The 14,114-nt window shown below is 44.7% G+C and overlaps 1 protein-coding gene across 3 annotated transcripts in view; it reads left to right on the top strand.

Moving 5' to 3' along the window:
* LOC123996958 (breast cancer anti-estrogen resistance protein 3-like) overlaps nucleotides 1-14,114 on the top strand; it is an 84,797-nt gene that overhangs the window by 40,109 nt on the left and 30,574 nt on the right. For 2 of the 3 annotated variants that reach the window (XM_046300845.1, XM_046300846.1), the window contains one exon: nucleotides 676-718. In XM_046300845.1, coding sequence (XP_046156801.1) covers nucleotides 676-718 — 43 coding nt within the window. Of the gene's footprint in view, nucleotides 1-675; nucleotides 719-12,999; nucleotides 13,392-14,114 lie in introns of those variants that run through there. The other variant, XM_046300848.1, reaches the window with a different exon arrangement.

Genomic DNA, 14,114 nt, shown 5'->3' on the forward strand with positions numbered 1-14,114 from the left:
TGTTTTTTCCCTTTACAATCCCGATGGGAAAAGTGGTTAAAGGCTCAAGGAATTACTCCCCCTCTTGTCTGACTGTAAGACCCCTGCATCAAGGGCTTGCGTTCAACTTCTCTAACCCCCCCGAAAAAACCCATTTGAGATGAGAGACAGAGGCAGAACTCAAAATAAACAGAATTTTTCGCAGAGATCTGGGAATGCATCCACACTTCCTCAGGGATTTGAAAAGAACTAATCTTAGCTTAATGATGTTATGTCCTCTCAAAATGCATTTCTGACATCTGAAGTGATACTGAGAATTTTGGGAGGACTAGCCCTGCTAATGATACGGCATTTTAAACCCCCTTTTTTCCCTCTGATGTAAGAGACAGGGCAGATGTGGGGGTGTCTCTTACCCCTCTGTGAATTTGCCAGTGGGGTCAGAAAAAGGGGACACGTGTAGCTGTGACTTGTGTGGGGGCTGGGTGAGTAGACTAAAGAGTGGGGGTGCAGTGGAGGGGTGGAGAGGAGGGAAGGCAGTGTCTGAGCATGCCACTCCTGTCAGAGAGGAGGTAGACCCACAGTCAGCAGGCAGGATAGCAGAAGCAGACACATCACAGCACAGGGAGGGAGTGGAGGGGACCAGAAGATGCCATTGGGAATGTGTTCACTCAACAGAACTCTGTCTCTGTTCCCCAGGGACCCCAGCAGCAGCATTGATCCCACCCTGGAGTACGTCAAGGTAGGAACCCACTCAACCCACTTACCTATTCCACTGCTGCTTGAGACACAGGGTCCAACAGGCATCACTAGGGTTTAGTTACTTCTGATTGAGAAGAGGTCAGAAAGATTGAGGGTTGGTTCAATTATCGCTAATCTGAATTGTGTTTTAGTCAGGACAGACAAGACCAGTCCAGTCTTACAGGTTTACGTTTCTATTTCCTTTCAGTATCAGTAAAACTGTAGTAAATACTGTAAGCTTATGTAGTTCAGCTTTTGGAATTTGATATAACACTAATTCCTCTGGGATATCTGATATAGATTAGGCTTGTTTTTTAACTGTGAGGTCAGTGAAATAGGGCAGGAATGCAAGTAGCTTCCAGGGACCTCTCTTTCGGAACATTGACACATGATGCTGATCTGACATAGAGGATATGGAGTCTCTCAGTTAATTTTTTCCGGTATTTTAAAGGATATAGGACGAAAGATAGATTAATAGACAGTAAATATATACACATGGTAGAAGACATGAGAGTACATGGTGTTTACTGTATGTGTGGGTGTTCCTGTGTTTGACCTTTAGAAGGTCTGATAACTATTCCTTTGACTACAGTGTTTCATCTCATTTCGGTTCATAAAGTTTAGCTGTGCGACAGTGTCCTCTACAAGCTTGGTTTCCTGTGTAGATATAGTCTTGTATACCCACTTAATGGCAGAGAGAGGGGTGGGTTTGTTTGAAATGGGGTGAATATCCAGACGTTGTCCTCATGAGCCCTGAACTATTACCCCAACGCCACTGGACAACAGTAGGCAAACAGGAGACTGTGACTCACTAGATTTGTCTGTTTCGTGTCAGAAGGAGCCACACTGTAACCCATCTGCATTTAAAGGGCTGAGTAACGTCTTCAGGGGACTAACGTCTCTTTGGTTAAAAAGTTGCAGATACCACTTGAGGTAGAAAGGAGTCGCTCTTAGATGTAAATGACGTGGAACAATGTTCAATTTCCTCCAAGTAGACTTTTTAGCGATCAAGTGCTCTAAATAGTTGATGTATGGTACACGTTTAATAGCTGATTAACTGATGTCTCTACCTATACTTCCTCTTTACGTAAGGTTGATGTGTACACAAATCATTCTACTCTCTCTAAGGCTGGAGGCTATCAAAAAGCCTCATAAGGAAAAGGATGAGTGAGGGGAGGAAATGTCCTCTATCTAATACACTAATCCAATTTCTCTCCAGGCTACGAGGCACTTAGTCTCAGAAGTACAGCAATGCATCAAACAAATAATATTTCCCATTACCTTCACCTGTGTCCCTGTACACTGTGATTGGGCTTGAGTGATGACTGAGGCCTGTGTGTTCTGATACCACACTACCATCACTCTCACACACCTGCCATCTCTCTCACACATGCTCATTCACCCACTCCTTCACTTTTTCCTTCACCCACTTTCTCAGTCTGTCGCTCTTTCCCTGGCCTGCTTGCCTCACAGAATAGGATGCTCTCAGGCCAGTGTGAAAAGCAAACCCAGTGGTTCCTCACATGCAGTTCAGGAGAGCAAACCAAAACAGGTCTCCCCTCAGAAGCCATGGCAGCCTGTCATCAACACACAGCTACTTCACTATCTGACTAGGGTAGTAGGTAGTCCTAACCACCACTCTGCTACTTCACTATCTCACGAGGGCAGCAGGTAGTCCTAACCACCACTCTGCTACTTCACTATCTCACTAGGGCAGCAGGTAGTCCTAACCACCACTCTGCTACTTCACTATCTCACTAGGGCAGCAGGTAGTCCTAACCACCACTCTACTACTTCACTATCTCACTAGGGCAGTAGGTAGTCCTAACCACCACTCTACTACTTCACTATCTCACTAGGGCAGCAGGTAGTCCTAACCACCACTCTGCTACTTCACTATCTCACGAGGGCAGTAGGTAGTCCTAACCACCACTCTGCTACTTCACTATCTCACGAGGGCAGTAGGTAGTCCTAACCACCACTCTGCTACTTCACTATCTCACGAGGGCAGTAGGTAGTCCTAACCACCACTCTGCTACTTCACTATCTCACGAGGGCAGTAGGTAGCCCTAGCCACCACTCTGCTACTTCACTATCTCACTAGGGCAGCAGGTAGTCCTAACCGCCACTCTGCTACTTCACTATCTCACTAGGGCAGTAGGTAGTCCTAACCGCCACTCTGCTACTTCACTATCTCACTAAGGCAGCAGGTAGCCCTAACCACCACTCTGCTACTTCACTATCTCACTAAGGCAGCAGGTAGCCCTAACCACCACTCTGCTACATCACTATCTCACTAGGGCAGCAGGTAGTCCTAACCACCACTCTGCTACTTCACTATCTCACGAGGGCAGTAGGTAGTCCTAACCACCACTCTACTACTTCACTATCTCACTAGGGCAGTAGGTAGTCCTAACCACCACTCTGCTACTTCACTATCTCACTAGGGCAGTAGGTAGTCCTAACCACCACTCTGCTACTTCACTATCTCACTAAGGCAGCAGGTAGCCCTAACCACCACTCTACTACTTCACTATCTCACTAGGGCAGTAGGTAGCCCTAACCACCACTCTACTACTTCACTATCTCACTAGGGCAGTAGGTAGTCCTAACCACCACTCTACTACTTCACTATCTCACTAGGGCAGTAGGTAGTCCTAACCACCAACCACCACTCTGTCCTAACCACCACTTCACTATCTCACTAGGGCAGTAGGTAGTCCTAACCACCACTCTACTACTTCACTATCTCACTAGGGCAGTAGGTAGTCCTAACCACCACTCTACTACTTCACTATCTCACTAGGGCAGTAGGTAGTCCTAACCACCACTCCACCACTCTGCTACTTCACTATCTCACTAGGGCAGTAGGTAGTCCTAACCACCACTCTACTACTTCACTATCTCACTAGGGCAGTAGGTAGTCCTAACCACCACTCTGCTACTTCACTATCTCACTAGGGCAGTAGGTAGTCCTAACCACCACTCTACTACTTCACTATCTCACTAGGGCAGTAGGTAGTCCTAACCACCACTCTACTACTTCACTATCTCACTAGGGCAGTAGGTAGTCCTAACCACCACTCTGCTACTTCACTATCTCACTAGGGCAGTAGGTAGTCCTAACCACCACTCTGCTACTTCACTATCTCACTAAGGCAGCAGGTAGCCCTAACCACCACTCTACTACTTCACTATCTCACTAGGGCAGTAGGTAGTCCTAACCACCACTCTACTACTTCACTATCTCACTAGGGCAGTAGGTAGTCCTAACCACCACTCTGCTACTTCACTATCTCACTAAGGCAGCAGGTAGCCCTAACCACCACTCTACTACTTCACTATCTCACTAGGGCAGCAGGTAGTCCTAACCACCACTCTACTACTTCACTATCTCACTAGGGCAGCAGGTAGCCCTAACCACCACTCTACTACTTCACTATCTCACTAGGGCAGTAGGTAGTCCTAACCACCACTCTACTACTTCACTATCTCACTAGGGCAGTAGGTAGCCCTAACCACCACTCTACTACTTCACTATCTCACTAGGGCAGTAGGTAGTCCTAACCACCACTCTACTACTTCACTATCTCACTAGGGCAGTAGGTAGTCCTAACCACCACTCTACTACTTCACTATCTCACTAGGGCAGTAGGTAGCCCTAGCCACCACTCTACTACTTCACTATCTCACTAGGGCAGTAGGTAGCCCTAGCCACCACTCTGCTACTTCACTATCTCACTAGGGCAGCAGGTAGCCCTAGCCACCACTCTACTACTTCACTATCTCACTAGGGCAGTAGGTAGCCCTAGCCACCACTCTACTACTTCACTATCTCACTAGGGCAGTAGGTAGTCCTAACCACCACTCTACTACTTCACTATCTCACTAGGGCAGTAGGTAGTCCTAACCACCACTCTACTACTTCACTATCTCACTAGGGCAGTAGGTAGCCCTAACCACCACTCTGCTACAGTGGCTTGCGAAAGTATTCACCCCCATTGGCATTTTTCCTATTCTGTTGCCGTATAACCTGGAATTAAAATCGATTTTTGGGGGGTTTGTATAATTTAATTTACACAACATGCATGCCACTTTTAAGATGCAAAATACGTTTTAATTGTGAAACAAACAAGAAATTAGACAAAAAAACTGAAAACTTGAGAGTGCATAACTATTCACCCCCCAAAGTCAATACTTTGTAGAGCCACCTTTTGCAGCAAATACAGTTGCAAGTCTCTTGGGGTATGTTTTTATAAGCTTGGCACATCTATCCATTGGGATTTTTGCCCATTCTTCAGGGCAAAACTGCTGTAAGGTGAACCTCCGTCCCAGTCTCAAATCTCTGGAAGACTGAAACAGGTTACCCTCAAGAATTTCCCTGTATTTAGCGCCATCCATCATTCCTTAAATTCTGCCTAGTTTCCCAGTCCCTGCTGATGAAAAACCTACCCACAGTATGATGCTGCCACCACCATGCTTCACTGTGGGGATGGTGTTCTCTGGGTGATTAGAGGTTTTGGGTTTGCACCAGACATAGCGTTTTCATTGATGGCCAAAAAGCAACATTTTTGTCCCATCTGACCACAGTACCTCCTTCCATTTGTTTGGGTAGTCTCCCACATGCCTTTTGGCAGATACTCCAATCTCCGCTGTGGAGCTTTGCAGCTCCTTCAGGGTTATCTTTGGTGTCTTTGTTGCCTCTCTGATTCATGCCCTCCTAGCCTGGTCTGTGAATTTTGGTAGGCGGACCTCTCTTGCCAGGTTTGTTGTGGTGTCATATTCTTTTCATTTTTTAAATAATGGATTTAATGGTGCTCCGTGGGATGTTCAAAGTTTCAGATATTTTTTTATAACCCAACCCTGATCTGTACTTCTCCACAACTTTGTCCCTGACCTGTTTGGAGAGCTCCTTGGTCTTCATGGTGCCAGTTGCTTGGTAGTGCCCCTTGCTTAGTGGTGTTGCAGACTCTGGGGCCTTTCAGAACAGGTGTATATATACTGAGATCATGTGACAGATCATGTGACACTTAGATTGCACACAGGTGGACTTTATTTAACTAATTATGTGACTTATGAAGGTAATTGGTTGCACCAGATCTTATTTAGGGGCTTCATAGCAAAGAGGGTGAATACATACACACCCACCACTTTTCTGTTTAAAACAATATAGAATTTAAACAAGTTATTTTTTACATTTTACTTCACCAATTTGGACTATTTTGTGTATGTCCATTACATGAAATCCCCCCAAAATCAATTTAAATTACAGGTTGGAATTCAACAAAATAGAAAAATACCAAGGGGGGTGAATACTTTTGCAAGGCACTGTACTTCACTATCTCACTAGGATAGTAGGTAGTCCTAACCACCCCTCAGGGCACTGGCTCAATATGCCTTAGAATGAGAAGAAAAAAGAAACACACAGTTCAGACTGTCACTTGATTGTCACGTACCCTCTCCTGCTTTCAAATATGAATTCTCTCACTTCCATCTCCAATCATTTATTCATGCCTGCTTCCCAGCCGAAACAGTTGGGAACAGTTTGTGCATATATTATGACAAGATTTTGTGACGTCTTTGTTAGTTTTGGTCTTCGGCAACGGTTTTTCGGCTGTTCGTGCACACAAGTGTTTTCTCTCGCTGCAAATCTACACCTATTTATCAGTGATTGGTCAACAATAGGGATTCTTCAGTAAAGTGTTTGTTGTCATTCAATGAGAAACAAAACGTTTTCATGCACAACAGAAATATTGCACCTAACATCCTAGTTAGATGTAAAATTGTGAGACTAAGATCTCCTTGTCAAAAATAATGACAGATTTATTTTCGATATTGAGTAAGTATATATATTTATTTTTTACCTTTATTTAACTAGGAAAGCCAGTTAAGAACAAATTCTTATTTTCAATGATGGCCTAGGAACAGTGGGTTAACTGCCTGTTCAGGGGCAGAACGACAGATTTGTACCTTGTCAGCTCGGGGGTTTGAACTTGCAACCTTCCGGTTACTAGTTTAATGCTCTAACCTCTAGGCTACCCTGGCATTTCAAGATGGACAAACATTGCTATTGCTGTGTTTTTCTCCTTTTTTAAGTAAAGGACTTTTAAGGGAGAATGCTTACACACTTGTTCGGTTCGCCTAGCTGAACTCTGCTAGGGACCAGCCGAACCAAAGCATGTGGAAGGCTTTATTCAGTCACCTCAACATGTTGGGACAGGAACAGGCAACTGCATGGACTACATCTTCCCTCATTACTAATTGTAATGTTGGAGAGAGCCACCTGCCTTGTCTGAGTCAGCTTGATGAGTTGTTGTTGATACCAGATCAGACAGTGTTATATGAGGAAACATCACAAACGCTGTGACATCAGAGCCCTGTCCTCACCTCAGCTCCCCTCAGAAGGATTAGACAGATGAGAGTGCAACTGAGATCATGCAGGGCTTCATTCTTAGGCAAGAGTCATCTGTGCCCTTTATCCTCTCCACAATGAACCTAGCTATACGCACACACACAAGCACACGTCTGCATGCACACACAAACTCTGAGGTGAGTTTCACCAGATTCAGGATGGTAGATAGTGTAGAGTGGTGTTTAACCAACACTAGAGAGGCCTGACGCAGTCACCCACATCGTTACCCATCGCTCCACAAAAGCCGCGGCCCTTGCAGAGCAAGGGGAACTACTACTTCAAGGTCTCAGAGCAAGTGACGTCACCGATTGAAACGCTATTTAGCGCGAACACCGCTAACTAGCTAGCCATTTCACATCCGTTACAAATGCCCAATGGCCACAATCCTACTGCAACCAGCCACTGGGATGGTGGTTTAGATGGGTGTACTGGAGAGACAACAGATAAACCAGGGCTGGTCTGAGAATGACTGAATGTAGCCACAGTGTGGGTGGAAACTGTTGCGTGTGAAAGTCTTGTTGTTTGGCCTCTGATTTGACATGGCTACAATCTTCAAAGCCAATCTAGAAGGCGGGAGAGGGGAAATTGTTCAAGAAGGACTCAATGCCTAAAATACCCTCTTTTTCTGGGTGGAGCCCAACTTCTCCCTCTGGGAGTATGTGGTGTTTATGAGAAAAGGGTTTTAAATCATGCTTATGTAATGAGCCTGACATTGATTAGAGTGAGACTAACTGTCAGAGTGATACAGTCACAAAGACAACATGGTGGCAGATGAGGATAGAGACCAGGATGAGAGACACCTGCTACTCCAGTAGACTCTTCAGTGAAACACTAGTGTAGAAGAGAGACTGATAGAGAGTGAGATAGAGAGAGAAGAATGGAAAGAGACAGCACAAGAGAGAAAGAGTAGAGAAAGAAGAAGAGAGAGGAGGAACAGGAGGACAACAAAGACAGGATGGAGAACATCAGGCCTCGTGGATTGTCTGGTTAAAAGTTTGGTGAAAAAAAAATAAGAAATCCCCTTGGTTGAGGACTTTAAAAAAAATCCCATAAATTTTCCACGTTGATTCAACGTCATCAGATTGAATTTAGGGGTTGAAATGACGTGGAAACAACGTTGATGCAACTGGTTTTTGCCCAGTGGTAGCTAACCGCTCATGAACGAGCTTTAAAGGGAACAATGGCTCTCTATGCCACATGAGAGATCTGCAGCCCAGATGAAGACCCTTTGGCCCTCCATGTGGCCTGCACAGCACAGCATAGCCCGCAGAAATACACACACAGAAATACACACGCAGAAATAAATACACTATTTGTGGCAGGCAGGGTGAGAGCTGGGTTAGAGAGATACACAAATTGCCAGAACTACAGAGACATTATACGTTTGGATTTATGACAATACTTCTAAATAGGAACAGGACAGCGGATAGCTTCTCTGGACCTTTTATCTGTAGGATGAAGTCGTTCAGAAAATTGCTGCAGCTTACGAGTTGCTCATCTCACCCAACTCTCCAAGCCCCACTCATACATAATGTACATGGTGTGGCTAGAATATGCAGTACAGGTACCAGTGACCCCCTCAGGACAGTTATCTTCTCTACCTCAGTTGTCCTTCATCTCTCCCGGTTGTTCCTATCTACAGTATCCATTTTACCTGTTTCCTAGACGAGTTAGAACTGCGGTATGCCCTTCAGCAGGGTCATAGTCCACAATCTACTCTATCACACAGAAGAGAAATGGCACTCTCTAGTGGTTTGACTTAAGAACTACAGTATCATTTATGCAGCCGAACAGCTGAACAGACATGAACATCCACTGATAATACTAGTAAATCTCTTGCTAATCTGTTGTTATCCTATTCTTTTCAGGAGTTGAATTAAAGGATGTGCCAATATGCTTTCCATATTGTATTTTTATTATCCATTGTAGTTTTCCAAGTCTAAAAGGACAGACATTACACACTGTTCCTAGATCTTTTATCTAGAAATGACCAAGAGAAAAAACATGATGTTATATGTGATATATCAATGCAGCACACGTGGCACTGGTCAATTATGCTCTGTGCCAGCATTAGTGTTGTGTGTCTCACGTTTCATCATCAGTGTTGTCATCATCAGTGTCACACTGTGTAGAGAGGAAGCCAGCCTGCCTTACCTAATGTATTTTTCTAAATTTTATGAGCGATTTGGGTGCAGCAGAATGGAACCCAGCATTTCTTAATGGCTCTTAGGTAATTACACCCCCCAGGTAGTGGCCCTCCTGGCCCTTTCCCTATCCCACTGCAGTTACCCCAACTGAGTTGGTGTTTGAGTTTTAGTTCTAAAGGTGTTGCAATAGGTTTGTTAATGGTGAAAGCAGAGGCTGCGTTTAGACAGGCAGCCCAATTCTGAACTGTTTTTTTTACACTAATCGGTCTTTTGACCAATCACATCAGATCAAAAGACCAATTAGTGAGAAAAAAAATATCAGAATTGGGCTGCCTGTCTAAATGCAGCCAGAGAGGCCCACTTAACAGATTATTCACTTTGCATAGTTTAAGATTGGCCAGTTTATAAGTGCAGATTGCTCCCCTTTTTAAGAAAGCACCTGCAAATAGCTGAGCTGTGCATTTCAGACATTCATTCTCACAACTCTGCATCGTTAGTCAGCCAGTTCTCTCTCTCCCTCTTCTATAGTTTAATCATATCTCTGATTCATAGGGCTGAAGCAAGCCAGTCCTGTGAGGCTGTATTTGCTGAAGTAAAGCAGATTTCTAACATGGCTTTTTTCCACCTTCCTGTAACAGGTCGTAAGTTTCCTTGAAGTTACAGTATTTCAACTGACAAGTGAATTAAGGAGGATTTTACACACATAATAGGATGTCTGCTGATGTCATGGTATTGGAGGACCAAGAGAAAGAACTAAACAGCCCATCATCATCCATCCAACCAAACATTCCCGGAACAGCTGAGAGCCCAACATGATGCTAATGAAATGGGGATGGAAATTCCTGTAGTTGTTGGAGTGCTTGGTATTCCACTCTGTTGGCATTGCTGGGGAGACGGACAAAAAGAGGTCGTGTGTGGCTCAGTTGGTAAGAGTGTTAGCAACACCAGGGTCATGGGTTCAATCCCTTCAGGGATCACACATACATCATGTGATGTACAATGTGTGAAAATGATGTAAAATGATGCATGCACTGCACTGTAAGAAACGTGGATAAAAGTGCCTGCGAAGTGGCATTGTTTTGAATGAAGAAATATATTTTGCTCATGCTCTGTTATACTCCAACCATCTCTCCACATTAAGAGACACAGAGAGATACAGCGCTGACCCCAGTGAATAGTTATCCTGCCACTCATCTCTCCACATTAAGAGACACAGAGAGATACAGCGCTGACCCCAGTGAATAGTTATCCTGCCACTCATCTCTCCACATTAAGAGACACAGAGAGATACAGCGCTGACCCCAGTGAATAGTTATCCTGCCACTCATCTCTCCACATTAAGAGACACAGAGAGATACAGCGCTGACCCCAGTGAATAGTTATCCTGCCACTCATCTCTCCACATTAAGAGACACAGAGAGATACAGCGCTGACCCCAGTGAATAGTTATCCTGCCACTCATCTCTCCACATTAAGAGACACAGAGAGATACAGCGCTGACCCCAGTGAATAGTTATCCTGCCACTCATCTCTCCACATTAAGAGACACAGAGAGATACAGCGCTGACCCCAGTGAATAGTTATCCTGCCACTCATCTCTCCACATTAAGAGACACAGAGAGATACAGCGCTGACCCCAGTGAATAGTTATCCTGCCACTCATCTCTCCACATTAAGAGACACAGAGAGATACAGCGCTGACCCCAGTGAATAGTTATCCTGCCACTCATCTCTCCACATTAAGAGACACAGAGAGATACAGCGCTGACCCCAGTGAATAGTTATCCTGCCACTCATCTCTCCACATTAAGAGACACAGAGAGATACAGCGCTGACCCCAGTGAATAGTTATCCTGCCACTCATCTCTCCACATTAAGAGACACAGAGAGATACAGCGCTGACCCCAGTGAATAGTTATCCTGCCACTCATCTCTCCACATTAAGAGACACAGAGAGATACAGCGCTGACCCCAGTGAATAGTTATCCTGCCACTCATCTCTCCTGTTCCCCTCCTCGGTCCACATCTGAATGCTCTACATTCTTCTCAATGGTTGTTCCGAGAGACAAATACAGACTAATGCTTAGATTTAACCAGATCAAGCGTTAACCAGCGATAGCCCACACCCACATAGTTTATGTTTTGGCGGTGTGAGAGGTGTAACTGCTTCGGAGCTGTCAAAACGGTGAGCAGATGCTCTTGATCATTGTCACGAAGCCACAACAGTCCCATTTGCGTTAGAAGTTCAGAACAGGAAAGTTTAGGCCTTATAGAAATAATGACGCTCAAATTTTAAATCACTGAACGAAATAATGAGGATTTCGATCAGCCTAATCAAGGTGTAGATTACATCTCACATTCCAGGGTTCAAACTTGTAAAGAAGGCTGCATGGGATTTCTCTTAATGTGACTCTGTGCAGCCAATGGCAATGTCCGCTTTAGGTGTAATACCAGGAGCTGCTTGTGGATTTGACAGCTCTAAAGCAGTTCCACCTCAGACACCGCAAGACAACTTCTATGTGGAGGATCAAACAGATCTGATTGAATAGAGCCTTCAGAAACCAGATTATTTCATTATTTGTCTCTTCAACAACACAGGTTATGTCCGACCTGACTGATTTAAAGCTTAGTTTTATATCACTTTTATTCTCAACTGCAGATATTTTCACCTATTTGACCTGGATTTTGTTGCATTACACACATCTGTCTTCCTTTGTAGAGGGTTTCCTATTTTTCTGAGATGAACAGATGCATCCTTTAATTTAAAACAAACCAAAATACCTCCACAGTTTAACACACCAGTATGTTAAAAGAGCAGAAGAGGCTCATAGAATGTGTGTGGTGATGGTGTGTTAATCAGAACAGCACTGTTGGTAGGGGTAGGGGGCTTCAGAAAAGCACACAGCAGCTTCTCTCTTTCACTCTCTCTCTCTCTTAATCTTTTTACCTCCCCTCTCTGATGGTGTTAATCAGAGCAGCACTGTTGGTAGGGGAAGGGGGCTTCAGAAAAACACACAGCAGCTTCTCTCTTTCACCCTCTCTCAATCTTTTTACCTCCTCTCTCTGATGGTGTGTTAATCAGAGCAGCGCTGTTGGTAGGTGTAGGGGCCTTCAGAAAAACACACAGCAGCTTCTCTTTCTCTATCTTTTTACCTCCTCTCTCTGATGGTGTGTTAATCAGAGCAGCACTGTTGGTAGGTGTAGGGGCCTTCAGAAAAACACACAGCAGCTTCTCTTTCTCTATCTTTTTACCTCCTCTCTCTGATGGTGTGTTAATCAGAGCAGCACTGTTGGTAGGTGTAGGGGCCTTCAGAAAAACACAAAGCAGCTTCTCTTTCTCTATCTTTTTACCTCCTCTCTCTGATGGTGTGTTAATCAGAGCAGCACTGTTGGTAGATGTAGGGGCCTTCAGAAAAACACACAGCAGCTTCTCTTTCTCTATCTTTTTACCCCCTCTCTCTGATGGTGTGTTAATCAGAGCAGCACTGTTGGTAGGGGTAGGGGGCTTCAGAAAAACACACAGCAGCTTCTCACTCTATCTCTCTCCCTCTCTCTCTTTCTCTCTCGCTTTCGACCTTCCCCATCTCTCTCTCTCTCGCTCTCTCTCTCTCTCTCTCCCTCTCTTTCTCTCTTTCTCTGTCTCGCTTTCTACCCCCCCCTCTCTTCTCTAAACTCAGCCAGTGGTGAGAGGGGGTTGCTGGGGGTTAGTCTTAGTAGAGCCAGAGGCAGTAGAGGTAGAGGTAGTTCCCTCCCAGCTGGCTAAGATTTCATTTGCGGGAGAGCGAAATCACATGGGGATTCCAAAGCTCCATACATGGAGCTCCGGGACTGAGTGAAGCAGCATGTTGTGGTGTGTTCACTGTGGAGCGCACAGAGAACAGAACTGCTTCAACTGAAAAAGAGAGAGACTAGAGAGAGAGAGCCACAGAGTGAGCTGCTACCATGTTCACACCCCTGGTGCGACAGAAGTGAATGCTAACTGAGATTCTCTGTAGTTTTTGGAGTGGCTTTTACTGTGAGAGGGGTGAGAGATGTCGGAGAGATGCAATATTCTGAGGACCTTAACTGCAGCCCTGTGCTGCTTTTACCAGAAGAGCTCCGTCATCGGGGCCAAGGTGAGTGACAGACAGAAAGACAGACAGGCATTGTGTCACCTGTTCACACAGTAGCATTCACATTACAACATAATCAGTGTATTGCATGTTTTAAACCCAGGTAATCTGAATGGCATGCGCTGTACTTCCTGTAATTACTTCTGTACTTTATTGAAAGGAAAAGTCTCTGATTCGTCCCCTGTAATCTTACTCTTAAAAGCTTTGTTTTGGGCTAACAGGCTTATCCGATGGTAATTTAAATGAATCATCAGTTGCTCCTTTAAAAGGAAGCTTTATCCTTGATCCCTTACTTTAGCCTGGGTATTTGGATGTGATGAATGTGTCCTCTGTGGACTGTGGGAGTGCTTAACATGTTTTTTTTCACAATCTATTGTGTATTAACTGGTCCATGTGGATTGTTTCTCTGATGTGGGATAGAGAGGACTTTTACTTTCTTTTTGTGTTTTTCTATGCTCTGTGCTGCCTGGCCCATATGTCTGAGTCAAAGCTTTAAATAGCCTAGTCAGTGGGTGCTAGTTGGTTTTTATTGTCCCAACCAAGACATACTGTTTAGATATATGACTGTTTTCATCATAGTAAGTGAAGACGTCTGCCAGACACCCCACTCCATGTGACGACTTTCTGGAGCTGGAGAGTGATGCTAAGTGTGTTTGTGATTGTGTGTGTGTGTGTGTGTGTGTGTGTGTGTGTGTGTGTGTGTGTGTGTGTGTGTGTGTGTGTGTG

Source organism: Oncorhynchus gorbuscha, linkage group LG15 (assembly GCF_021184085.1).
Source record: "Oncorhynchus gorbuscha isolate QuinsamMale2020 ecotype Even-year linkage group LG15, OgorEven_v1.0, whole genome shotgun sequence".
NCBI classification, from domain to species: domain Eukaryota; kingdom Metazoa; phylum Chordata; class Actinopteri; order Salmoniformes; family Salmonidae; genus Oncorhynchus; species Oncorhynchus gorbuscha.